At 36.3% G+C, this 13,018-nt stretch overlaps 1 protein-coding gene across 6 annotated transcripts in view; it reads left to right on the top strand.

Moving 5' to 3' along the window:
- The window catches only part of FTO (FTO alpha-ketoglutarate dependent dioxygenase), a 245,058-nt gene that overhangs the window by 77,735 nt on the left and 154,305 nt on the right, over positions 1-13,018 (top strand). Inside the window, exon 8 of one of the 6 annotated variants that reach the window (XM_057429580.1) lies at positions 8,130-8,637. The exons of the other annotated variants lie outside the window; for them this stretch is intronic. Coding sequence (XP_057285563.1) covers positions 8,130-8,189 — 60 coding nt within the window. The 3' untranslated portion in view covers positions 8,190-8,637. Of the gene's footprint in view, positions 1-8,129; positions 8,638-13,018 lie in introns of those variants that run through there. 6 annotated transcript variants of the gene reach the window in all.

The following is a 13,018-nucleotide window of genomic DNA, read 5'->3' on the forward strand; positions in this document are numbered from 1 at the left end:
GGCTTCCTTGTTGTTGCTGTCCCAAGTAGAGTCTCAATTGGAAGACTTTGCTCTTGAAGTGTTTGATAACAATTGTCAGCGTGCCTGCCTCCGACTTGTACATGGAGCTGTTATTGACAGGTGTGCCTTGCTTGTATTTATAGGTCTGCGTTAGAAGCTCCTTCCAAGTCATTCCTCCTGATCACAGCATAAGCCTCAATTTACAATTAGTTGCCTTGGAAAAGCTCATAATGTAGCTGAGAATGCTGAATATGATTTGTAGTAGAGGTGGTTTTGAATCTCTGGAGATATGGTACAAGAATGCGTTCTTGAGTTCTGAGGGAAATGTGACTGACATGCTAAGCTGCTCCGGAGTACTGTAAGCTTCTCCAGCAACAGCTGGTTTTGGACATACGTGTGGAAAAGTGCAACTGTCATTTGTGAAATCACTTGCCACAAGGAATCAGTGAACATGAAACTTTCCTTACAAAAGGGAGAAATTATTAATAACTTGTTTATGTGCTTTGTTTTGTTTGTTTTTTCCACGTCATTTTTGTTCTTACATGCTCAGATTCTTGAATGACCTTTGTAAGCTAAAAAAAAGTCTTTTGGTTTCTTTTTCTTTCAAATGACAAGTTACTCTTTTGTAACACAGGCTTAGATGAGGTAGAGACAAGAATGTTTGATTGTTACTTTATATCCATTGTGTGTTGAGAACATGGCAAAACAGCAAACTCAGGAATTCTCAAGGGTTAGGTTTTCTGCAATTGGTGTGACATTACCATGTGTCTCTAATTAGAAACATGGTGGCGTCAGTGTATCTCCTTTCAACAGGCCTCAGGATGATATTTATCAGCAAACTGAAGGTTTGGCCAAGACAGAAGCTGCTTCTAATTTTAAAATTGCTTTAATGTTTTATGACTTATAACATATTAATCACAATTAATTTCAGCTATTGAAGGAGACAGAAGAGAATGTTAATTAAGAATGTCTGTTTATTTGAGTCTCTAAGTAAATTTGATGCTTACTATATTTGGGACTCGGAGGTAGGCTGGGGTTTTGGGGATTAAACCTGCGTTTTGTCCTTGAGTGTTTCATAAAATGACAGTAGGGGGCAATGTTGAGCCGCAGTTTTAATGCAACAGGCGCTGACTTAATAAAAATACGTAGAAATGTAGCATTAACATCAAGAATTATCCCTGTTGCTTCAAGTTAGCTGTAATCTCTAAGATTCCATAACACAGGAAATCAATTGTGGGTTAACAAATTCAACAGCAATTTAACATAAAAAGTGCAGTGTTTTGGTGCATGCCTAGCTTCCACAGCATTAAGTTAAATCAAAAAGGTATTTCTGAAGGTACCCAGTAGTCTACAGTCAATGTGTGGTTTTTTTCTCCAAATTTGTAATTTTAGCTGAAAGATTCTTTAACAAGAAAAAAAAAAAGTCTAAATGCTAGAAATAAAAATGTCTTAGAATTGCTGTTTTATTTTTTTTTCAGAAGAATCTTTTTCCTTAAGAGGAATTATTTCTTAGATGAAAATACTTAAGCAATGTATTTGTCTTTCTTTTGTGTGTGAACTGAACAAGTCTTGACTATATATATTTTATATATATGTCTAGAGTGTTTCCAAAATTGTTTCTGGTTATGCTAATTGTAATGTCATAGCAGAAAATGATACTGCACGAAGTTTAACCCAGTGTCTTCAAACCTTTGGGCTTTTTTTAATATTCTTGTACATTATAGCAAGCACACAGTTTTATCATAATGTTTATTCCTGGCATTTCTTTCCCTGAGGATAGTTTTACTTAGAGCTTGCTCTTGTGATGTAAATGTTAAACCTTTCATTTGAATGACATTCTGATAAAACATCACATTTCCCACAATATTACCTCATGAGTTTATGAACTATTAAATCCAAAGCAGTTTAACCAATCTTCTTGTCTTTTCTCCCCTGCCTTGAAAATATGAAGGCTATTCAAATGTTTGAGGTTTTTTTTTTTTTAAAAGTCATCCAAGATTAACACGTTATCGTCTGCAACATCAGGATAAATGCTTGCTGAATTCAAAGGGAGAGTTACCATTTGAAAAAAGACTGTACAAGCTTGGCTTTCTGGGTAAAGAGAAGTCTGAAAAGCCGAAATCTCATGTGATGTGAGGAAGTCTTGCTGTAGCTGTTCTGAGATTCAGTGGAGAGACAATTTGTCTCTCAGGATCTGATATCATGCAAACCATGCAATCTGACATTTATTTTAGCTATGAAAATCTTTTAACACCATGGTAAATCAGTGAGAACTGTAGAAGTCCTACAGTCTTTTTGTGTTTGTTTTGTTTTAGGTTGATTCACATAAAAGTAAGTAAAAGCTAGATCAATTAAATGCTTTTTTTGCTTGCAAAATGAAAAGTAAGCACACTTGATTATACTTCAGTATCAAACCTTTAAAGACTATTTTAACATATCTACTGTTCCTTTAAAAAAAGAACAACAGAATAAAATAAATGAAGACCCTAATAGTGCTATGTGGTGTGAATTGTATTTCCTGCTTTGACAGTCCATTTAGCAATGTAGCAATGTATTTATATGGTGGTTGGCCTTAATAACCTTTATTGACTTTAGTGGGTAAGAGCCAAGACAGGGATTATTAAAATGTATCAGTTTCATTGCAGTATAAAATCACAACATATATAATTATGTTAGGTAGGCTTGGCTCCATTTAATCCCACCTATTTATGCAGGAATTTGGCAAGATGAAAAAAACATATAACTAAAATGTAGAGAAAAATATGACTGATTTGGAGTTATATTTAAAAGCTTAACCATTTGCCTACAATAAAGAGCCTACTTAAAAGAATGAAACATAGATCTTAAAGAGCTAATTTTTAATGATGCAACTGAAACACAAGTCATTGTTACACAATTTGTTTCACTTTTTGGCATCCCAAAATACAGCTAATGATAATGAAATGCAACACACCTTTTAATTTATAACTACAGTGTAAAAGCAGAAGTTGCACATTCTGTAGTTGTAGAGAGCAAAGTGGCATTTGTGCAGATGGATATCTTTCTGTACAACTTTCGACTTGATTTGTAAAACTTCTTTTAAACTATTTTTACTAGTCATGTTTTTCCTGTTATTCTCAACAGTGTGCTTTTATCAGTTTATACAACTAAACTGAAATCAAAGAGCAAGACTATTTTCCTGTAAAATTGTTTTCTTTTGTTTTTGAAGTCTACTTCATTATTTGCTACTGTTGCTACATGTGAAGTATGTCATAGTTTCAGCTGTAAGCCACTATTGTCAGAGGCTTACCAACCTGACAGTTAGGATTGAGTCTAGGCTGAAACTTGAGCTACAAAATCTCAGCCCAGGGCCATAACTATTTTTTAAATTATTTTTTTATTTTTCCCATCAAATTAAAACAAGGGTTTAAATATGTATTTAAATCAGAGCATTTAAATTCTAGAATAACCATGAGAAGCTATAAGACAAAGTATGCTTTTAAGGGGAATCCTCCTAGCTTTTGTAGATTTTGGCACTTTAAACAGGAAACCAATTACATTTAAAAAAAAAACAGATAATGGATCACAAACAGGGTGGTTGGTTGTTGCCTTTTTCAGAAAATGCAGAGCAACTAAACTGACCTTTTAATTGATTTGACCTTGTCAGGCAAAATTCAAGAAATTCAGAGGTACTGTTTTAATTTCTCTTTTAGTTTTCCTGTTGTGCTTAGATATTGCAGTGTCACACTCCTTACTTGGAGGGCCATGTGGTGACGGACGATCGTATTTGCCTAATGAGCTGTGAAATTTAGGCGCAACATGGCAGCTCAAAGACGCAAATTTTAGCCATATTTCTTGTCTTTTGGGGTTCTTCTTATCTATTATTCTTATCTATTATTTATTGTTGTTTAGGCCAAACCCTTTCAATAAATGTGTTTTGGGCAGGTTATATTTTATGTACACTGGGAGTCAGATGTTTCTGGAAATGTACCTTTTATCTTAAACAACGACAGCAATAAAATCTCATCCTGAAGACTTTTTTTTTTAGTACCAATTTGCTTGACCCCAATATTTTTAGCTGTCAGAAATGGGAGAAAGGATTCAGCATCATGTGCAGTAGAACTGCTACCAATTTTTTTTGTTTGTTTTTTTTTTTTTAAAGGTAATGTTATATTGCACATCTTTCAGACAAAAATATTTACAATTCTGTGGGAATTCAGACTTAAGCTTCCAAAACAACGTGTGTGCTGAAAGCACAAAGGACTGTGTTTATGATTCTCTTTGAAGTGTTTTTGCAACAGGATAAGGAAAATTTTAGAAACTGTCTGATAGTGTTCAGGGTAAATACTTAAACCCCTTTAGAGAATTTCACACACAGATACTGTGCAGCAGAAAAAAGGATACTTATGTTTCCTAAAGCTGCTACAGCCTACAGCTTTGTACTTAAAGACAGAGGTGTTGAATAGAATTCTACTGAGGATACATCCAGTGACAATATCTACAGGAACATCAGAGCAAACCAGTGGATAGCGCTTTCTATTTTTAACCCTTATGTGAGCTGGTTGAGATCTAAGCTGTGTTGATATGAGCTGCTATAACATTTCTGTTACAGACTGGAATTGTTAAACTGGCAGTCTTTCACCTCATGCAGTGTACTGTGAGAACTGTGCTGAAAACACTCAGGTTATAATGTGAACTGGCATAAGCCAGGAGAAGTTTAGGGCAATATATGTCCTATGGGAGAGGGAGGTGTGCTCCTGACAGCACAGACGGGAGGACCATGGGTGGCTTATGCAGCTGTGGTGCCATGTGGCTTGTGTGTGTGCTGTACCAGATGGTGCAGAGGCAATGGGTGCACTGTCCCCCATCTGTGTTCCCTTCTGTGTGGATTTACACCTGAGTTGAAGCTCAGTAGTTGTTCTTGTGCACCTTGGTGAGCCTCGGTTTTGGATGGCTAGAATTCTGTTGTCTTGTACTTATTTCTAACAGGGCTTCTTTCTGTTGTCTTCACTGTATTTTTATACTACCGGCTGTGTATGAGTGTGTGCATGTAGTATGCACATGCACTTGCATGTAAAATGGTATGAGTTATGTGTTAGTATTTAAAACAAATATGTGTAACACACAATCAGCAGATATCAAAATCGTGCGTATGCATACTGTATTTGAGTTGTGTAAACAGATCTCTGTGACTGAGATGAGCTCCGTGGCTTAAATGGGATTCTCCATCACATGTAAGTTTTCTGACTGTGGATAGACTACTAGAGCTGGTATATACTGTGATTGTATGTGTATGTACATGCTCCTACACCCAGATACATACACAGGTATATTACGGGGTTTTAACTGTGATGATCTAATTCCTTCTGTTAATGTCTGAATCATTAAGTTATATTTGGAGAAAAGGCAATAGGGGAATAAGCATGGGAAGCAACTTTGCAGTTCTTGGCAGCAGGAACAATGTAGGAAAAGAGTTTAGAGAGCACTGGACTACATCTGGTATTACTGCTAGTCACATAGTGTGGAGCTTGGAGGGAAAAGCTCAGATTGTAGCTCCTGCTTGCATCCCTGTGAAATAGTATCCATACTGGAAGGATGTTCTAGAACCTGGTGTTGCTGTCCTTTTGTTGTTAATGGGAACTATGTGATTGATTTTGGTGAAGACAGAATCAGTATGATGGGGCTGCTGTAGATTGTATAAAATTGTCTGCTGTTGCCACCATTTTTCCCCAAAGCTTGGATGGACATATACTGGGATAACAAAAAACATTTTTATTAACAATGTGTTTATCAAGGCTTATTATTTGCTGTGGAAATAGTGAAAGAGTAATATTGTGCTATTGTTTACTAGTCTAATAATTATTTGCAAAGCCTTTTATGTTCTTAGAAATCCATTTCCTAGTAGAAAAACTGAATAAAAGGCCATATTTGAATGCTGAGAATAGCATTCTTTGAGAAGAAATTCTTCTGGTTTTGAAATTTGGGTATCTGTATGTTATGTAAAACTCGATTAACTATAGTTTAACTGACTTCTGATTCTTATGCAGTCATAGAATTGATCAGATATAGAACTTAAGGATTTGTACATATGGGCATGCTACATAGACGCAAAAAGTCTGGTGTTGAAACTGTGAATTACAGTGGTTTGACAGGAATAGTTTTTACTGTTTGCTATACACTAGGGGAAGTTGTGATTTTGAATGAAAGTGAAAGAAAATGGCAGTATGACTAAAATGTCACCATTTACATTGCTGTAATTATTTTTTTATACTACTAGTATTGCTAAACGTGATTTTGTTGCTGTTGTATCTTAGTAGCTATGTAACCACTATACATAGAATACAGCTGTTTCACTTTGCAAATAGCTTTTGTAAGCAAAGGAGGAGATGTCTTCTGAAGATCTGCCATTGCTGTGTCGATACCTTTTCTTTCCTATCTGATCATCAGTCCTTCTAATTCCTAAAAACGTATAGTTGAATAGTGTCTTTGCAATGTAATTTTTTTAACAGTTACTTCATCTTTGATCAAAATTGCAGCTTTCATTTTATATATAAAGAAATAAAACTTGGCTTCAGTACGCGCCAAGGAAAGCATTATGGTCTGATGGATTAGGTGCTAATTCTTTTGCTGACCCTCTGTTTAACTTATGCAAGTACCTTAAGCATGGTTTTCAAAATCAGTGTGGAGATCAAATTGTTGAGGTCTTTGGTTTTAGACTGCAAACTATTTCTAATTTTAAATTTCTTATCAATAAAATGAGGCTCTTATTCTTACTGTAACTGAAGGGAGTCACTTATCGGCTATGTTTCAGGGACAGAACATGCTGCAGTTGAAGGAACCCAACAAATTTCTGCCTCCCCCCTACCATGACTGGAAATAGTAGAATTTGCTCCACATCTGAGATTTTATTTATTTATTTCAGATGGGTAAGTTCCATCTATTTAATTACAACTGAAACACCTTACTGTGTTTTGGCTGACCCTTACTGTCGCCTGGCAATTCTCAGTTCTAGCTCTCAGGAGCTATGGAGTATATCTTTTTTACACTTCTCATTTTTTAGTACACGTGTTTCTGCTTAATAATCCTGAAGCTGTAGATGTAATATAATGTTTACTATTTTGCAGTAAGAAGATAATTACTGGCTTTAGTTGACTGTTGCTAGTTATCATCAGGTTTTGGCAGTTCTCCTTGGACTGCTAAGGGTTCTGAACTCCATACAATTCTCACAGCAGAGGCTCTAGTATGCAGTTGAAGTGCAGCAAATCTTCTCAATTATTTCTGTGAAATAGCGTGATCATTTATTACAACCAGACTAATACATCTCTTTTCATAGGACTCATTCTGAATTTCTGAAATATAATAGAATGATTAAGGTAATGGTGAGAATAGGCCAGGTACTTGCCTGTGAATATGAATGGCATCCATGGAGCTACGCTCGAGGTGAATCTGATTTCATGCTTAATATGCACTATTCTGCAAAGTGTACTGTTAATAGCTGGGTGTTATAAGACACAGTAACTGTTATAAATGACACAGTAACTGTGTGTCAGTTCATGTTGTCTAGCTGCCTAGAGATCAATATAACTGTATAATAAACTGAAGTGAGTATTTTATTTTTATGTGTGTGTATGTGTGTATGCATATAAACACTGCTAATAATTATATTTTAGCTCAATCTTCAAGTTGTGTGCTACATACTAATGGATTAAAGCTTTACCAGCTAGCGAGAAGGTCAATCGTTTTGTCAATGTTGTGGCGGGACTCAGCTTGGATAAGTGAATTATAAGACTTTTCTTGTAATTCAGACACATGGCAGAGTATGTTTGCTCACTGTCATCTTTCACTGATTGCTCTCACATTCTGTCCGATGTCAAGCTTTCATTTTATGAAACAGGAAATTTCATGCTGAAATCATTTGCCATAGTAGGACCACAGAATTCACTCCTTTGCTCGGAACTAAAGAAGGGTTTTGTTGCTGATTTAAGCTTTGGACAGAAATTATTTAAAGATTGTCCTGTACAAACAAATTTATGCTGATGCCCTGTAGTACCACAGTACACAGAGGTTGTTTTTCCCAGAAAGCATTGAGGTGATAGAGTATCTGAAAATCTTTCAGCCGCTGAGCTTTATATTTCTGTCTTCTCTTACAGGGAAGAGGAACAAACACATGTACAATGGTAATACATCTGTCCCCAAGGAAGCAGGGATGAAGTAATGTGAAATAAATTCTATATTGCATTTATGTAGATGCTCAACACGATTCCTGTCTTATACAAGGCCTGGAATGTTGTGATGCTTTAAAAAGGATTTAAAATATACATAATTAGGGTTATTAATATTTCTCACTTTTATAAGTCTTCTTCTGTATGTGGTATTTTCATTAATGCAAACTTATTGTGACTGACTTTGTCTCTCAGAGGAACAACAGTAGAGAGAGGTTACCGTGCTATTACAGTTCTACAGTCAGTTCTACAGTCACGGCTTTTCAGATAATTATTCTGATGTATATACTGATCTTTTGTTGGCTTTCATGTGGGGCATACTTGATACACGTGTTTATAAACATATACCTTTGTGGGTCAGTTCCATTTGTGGTCATTATGCTAAAGGAATTGTGATTTTACAGTATCAGATCTTATGAATCCACTGGGGAGGTGAAAAGCTCGTGAGAAAACAGAGGAATTGTAAAATTTACAAAAATCTTGAACAAAACAAAAAAATTCCACTGGTTTCTCTGAGGAATCCTGTTAAAAACCGGTATACAGGCCTGTTTGCTCAACTTTCTTCTTTACTTTTTATTGTCTGCGCTTTTCGTTAAATGTAAAATACTGTAATTGAATCACAGCATTAGCTGGCTTTTCCCAACAAAACAGCAGATTTAGGCTCTTTGCTGTTAGTTTCAAAAGTAAGAGAGAGCGCATGTGAGAGAGAAAGTGAAGACAAAAATTGAGCACATAGATGTATAATCCCAAAGGAATAAACTGACTTCTACTAGACAAGCTGAAAGCTGATTAAAATATTTTTCATCCTTTGGGTATGCAACAGCTTTTGATGATGGAGAGTGTATTAATATTCAGCTTAGCTGCTTGTCGACACTTCAGACAGGTCCCAGGAAAGACTCTGATACTGACCAGGTTTTCTCACTCTGCCAGAAATCCTTATGAGACACAGAGCAGCACCCTTGTACTGGCAAAAGCCAAGATAAGAATAATGCCTTTGAGCTATGTCTTTATTTTAGAAATTGCTTTTAGACATTTTGAAAGGATGGAAAATTTTAAAGAATTCTTTTAATGCTGTAAACTCATTTAGGTACCACAAAGGAGAATGATTAATCCTCATTGTTTTAAAAGAATGCTGCTGTAATCTCTTCGGTTTTAAATTCATTTGTCTGAGTTGTGTGTAAACATACAAAGATCCCCGTAACAGTATCAGTGGACGAGATTTTTGGAGAGAGTGTTCCTATTGCACTTATTTTGTAACAGTCAGTTCTGAGGTGTTGGGATAATGTTCTCTTAACTTTTCACTTGTAATGTAATACCTGCCTTCCAGACAAGAATGAGATATAAACAACTGCTTTATCAGCTGATACGTCTTCTGTTCTTTTGTTGGCATGCTGACATATGGGGTGTTTGGTTTTTCCCCTTCCGCAGTGACTAAATATATACTGTATCTCTGGAAAACATGTCGTATGCTGTGTGAGGAGCCTGTAGGATGGCTTCAGGGCTAAATACTTCCTGTAATAGGTGAAAGAGCATGGCTTAATCAGCTTAGTTAACATAATTAAGCTGTGGTTTTTTTTCATGGCAGCACCTTAAAGTGCATTTCATTTAGAAAATATAAATTATAGTTGTGGAATGACACAAGTTTGCTGAAATCCTGTGAGTTTTTATGGTGGACTTAGGTGAAATTTGCTAGTTACTCTGCAATGGAAGTGGAAAATTAAAGGGGTGTGTGTTTTTACTGAAGATGTAAAGGAGAAATTCTAATGCAGTTTAGATTGTAAATGCATATCAAACTAAGAGTCTGTTTCCTCCCCCCATCTAATTTTAATATCTTCGTCCATGGGAAGAGCTGTCCATGTTCATCGCAGCCTCACCTTGCCTGCTTGCAGGTGTGTCACCAGACTGTGAGACTACTTTCTGCTATCATTCTTTGGAAGAAGGTATACTAGTGTGATGATTGTGAGGATGTGGATCTTCTCTCCCCTGATCTTTGGGTTTCAGCAGAAAATATGATAAGAAATAAAAGGAAGTTGAACTGATTTGTTCTTCCTTTGGATGAGTTGTTTTTTTTATGTTCTTCACGAGGTGCTCCACATTAAAGAAAAGCTCTAATTTTCCTCATAGGAAAATGTTGAGATCTTGGTCCTCATGGAACCCTCCTGTCTGGAAGGTTAGAGGAGAAGACGTGTTAGCAAGGCACAAGCACTCACAGAAACAGTTAAGTGCTGGGTTCTACTTCCCATCTCATTTGGTCATCTAGTATATTAATGTACATTAATATACTAATATAATAAACTTATTTATTTACCTGTACAGGTTTTGAAAGAGTAAGGTGTGGAGTGGAAAAGGCAAGCAGAGCAGCACAGTGCAGTTGGCCAAGGGGAGAGTATCAGTGGATGCCAGTAGCTAGTGAAAACATGGAAAGAAAGGTTAGGAGCCAATGTGTTGACTGAATAACAGGACCAAAGGCAATGTGAGTGGGGGCTCCTGGGACAGGAGTTTAAGTGCTGTAGTCATTGGAAAACTTGAAACTGGATGTGTAGGTGGAATGGACCTTTGGGTACAGTGCGAATAGGAAACAAGCTTGGCAGGAAAAGCTTTGGAGATTGAGAAAGTGTAGGAAAGAGCAGCAAAGGCTTTGGGGCAAAAAGGCGTGGTGTGGTTGGAGAGAAAATAGGATAGGAGAAGCTCTGCGGTGGGGGAAGGGGTTATGGAGATGATGGCAGATGATAAAGTGGCTGTGTGTCTCCAAAGCAGAATGCTGTGGGTATTAATGTCTTTGTTGTCTGTCTTTTGGGGGTTTATTATCCCTATTAAAAAAGGTTGTGTTCTAATAGAAATTTCTTCATTGGTGTCTTTGTGCAGTAATAATACTACATTTAATATGCTACTAGGTTATACTAGAGAACCAAATAAGGGAGTCCTGTTTAAGCAAAAAATAATTACATCAAATGGAAAAAGATGCTTACAATATCTTTTATTCTTTAATTCTTTTTTTCTTTTAATCTTTTATTCTTTAAAAAGTTTTAGAACTTGATGCAACAAATATATAAACTTATCCAGGGGAAAAAAAGATGGAGATTATATATACATTAATTGTTAAAAATTTAAACATGCACATAATTTTTAATGTGTGTGAATTATTTGTGCATTTATATACTTAAACATGTGGATGCACACAGGTATATGTGCGCACATGCATATGCATAGAGGGAGAGAAGTTTATATGTTTAAGTCCTGAGCTGTTCTCCATTATGCTTGAAGATCAGACATGTTAGTTTCTCATCTTAGTACCTCCCACTGCTTGGGCATAATTCTATGGGAAACTTTAGTGTTCCTTGATTATATGGGGTGTTATAATTTCCTGATGACTGGTTATGTTATTTATAATGCAGAGGGTGTTAATCCTTTTGTGATTAACACTCTATTTGAATTACCAGAGGTCAAAGGTACATTTCTTATTTGGGTTAGAGAGTTGGGTTATTTGTTGTTTGGTTGGTTTTTTTTAATTGTGGGGTGTTTTTTTTGTTTGTTTTTGTTCTCTTTTTTTACTAAAAGTTTTGTGTTCTCTGCTTTATTTGAAAATAACTTTGAGGTAATTTGGGATGAGGGAGGAGAGGCACATCCTTCTTCCTTAGGGGCCCAAGTCTGTTGAAGCTGTAGTCATTAAAACATAAATTTGCTTTGCAATGAATATGTCCGCCAGAAATTCTGTATTTAGAATAGTGAAAATCTCTTAACAGAAAGAAGCAAAGTTAAAAGCCCGTGGAAGAAATCATTCCCTGCTTAGCCTGCATAAAAGTAGATACCTAACTGTGTCTCATTCTAAGGCATTTTGAAGAGATTTATTAAAGAAAAGATTATATGTGTGTGTGTATATTTATGTATATATAAAAATGTATGTATGTATGCATAGACACACACCTTATAATGTATAAATATATATATATGCCTGTTACTTCAGGTGATTCAGAGATACTGTAGAGATTCTTGTCCAGCTACCAGATGTCTCCCAGTTGCTTGTTTTCAGAATTGAGGAGCCATATTAAAAGCTTTCAATTCTGTCAAAGGCTGTGGCTTCACAGAAGTTGCCGTTACCCTAATACCTCTAGCCTTTCTTTTTCTAAATACCATGGTCTTCTTTTGTGTTTTGCTGAGCTGTGTTCCTTACCGGAATGGAGCTGGGCAGAGGGAAGCAGTAAAGGCTTTTTACCATTTTGGGTTTGTTGGTTTGTTGTTCTTTTTTTTCTGTCCTGGGGTTGTGTTCTTCCATCTCCAAGAAAATTCAGTTATTTGTCCAGGTTTTGAGTTGCTGTGTCCAAATGCAAAGACTCTGCAGTGCCCTACAGCTGTTGTCAGGGTTTACTGAAGTATGCTGTGACACTGGCTTTGTTGCCATCTATAGAGACGATAGCACATTCCTTGACTACAAATGGTGAGGCAGATGTTCTGCCCAGAGGTTTCTTCATACTGTAGACATTCCACCTGCTCCAAATCTGGAGAAGTATGGGGATGGAGGAGGACCTGCAGGAGTTCCCTCACTGGCATTTTTCCACTCTAAAACCTTTCTGGTAGTCTTTGAAACTGTGAGAATATATATAAAAATGTATGTATGTATGCATAGACACATAGACACAAAGAGAATTGTGTTGATAGAGGGTGGTCCTCTGCTATGTTTATGACTTGCGTATAAACATAAAAGGTGCTCAAAGAGCAAAGAAGGAAACATTAATGTTAGGAAGCCAAAAAAATGAAATGGGAGCAGCTCATCTGGTTGGGTCAATATTTCAAGCTTCAGACTATAGTATGTTCTCGGC

This window comes from Pezoporus wallicus, unplaced genomic scaffold, assembly GCF_028554395.1.
Source record: "Pezoporus wallicus isolate ANWC-B61680 ecotype Strahan unplaced genomic scaffold, APGP_CSIRO_Pwel_v1 contig_13784, whole genome shotgun sequence".
Lineage (NCBI taxonomy): Eukaryota > Metazoa > Chordata > Aves > Psittaciformes > Psittacidae > Pezoporus > Pezoporus wallicus.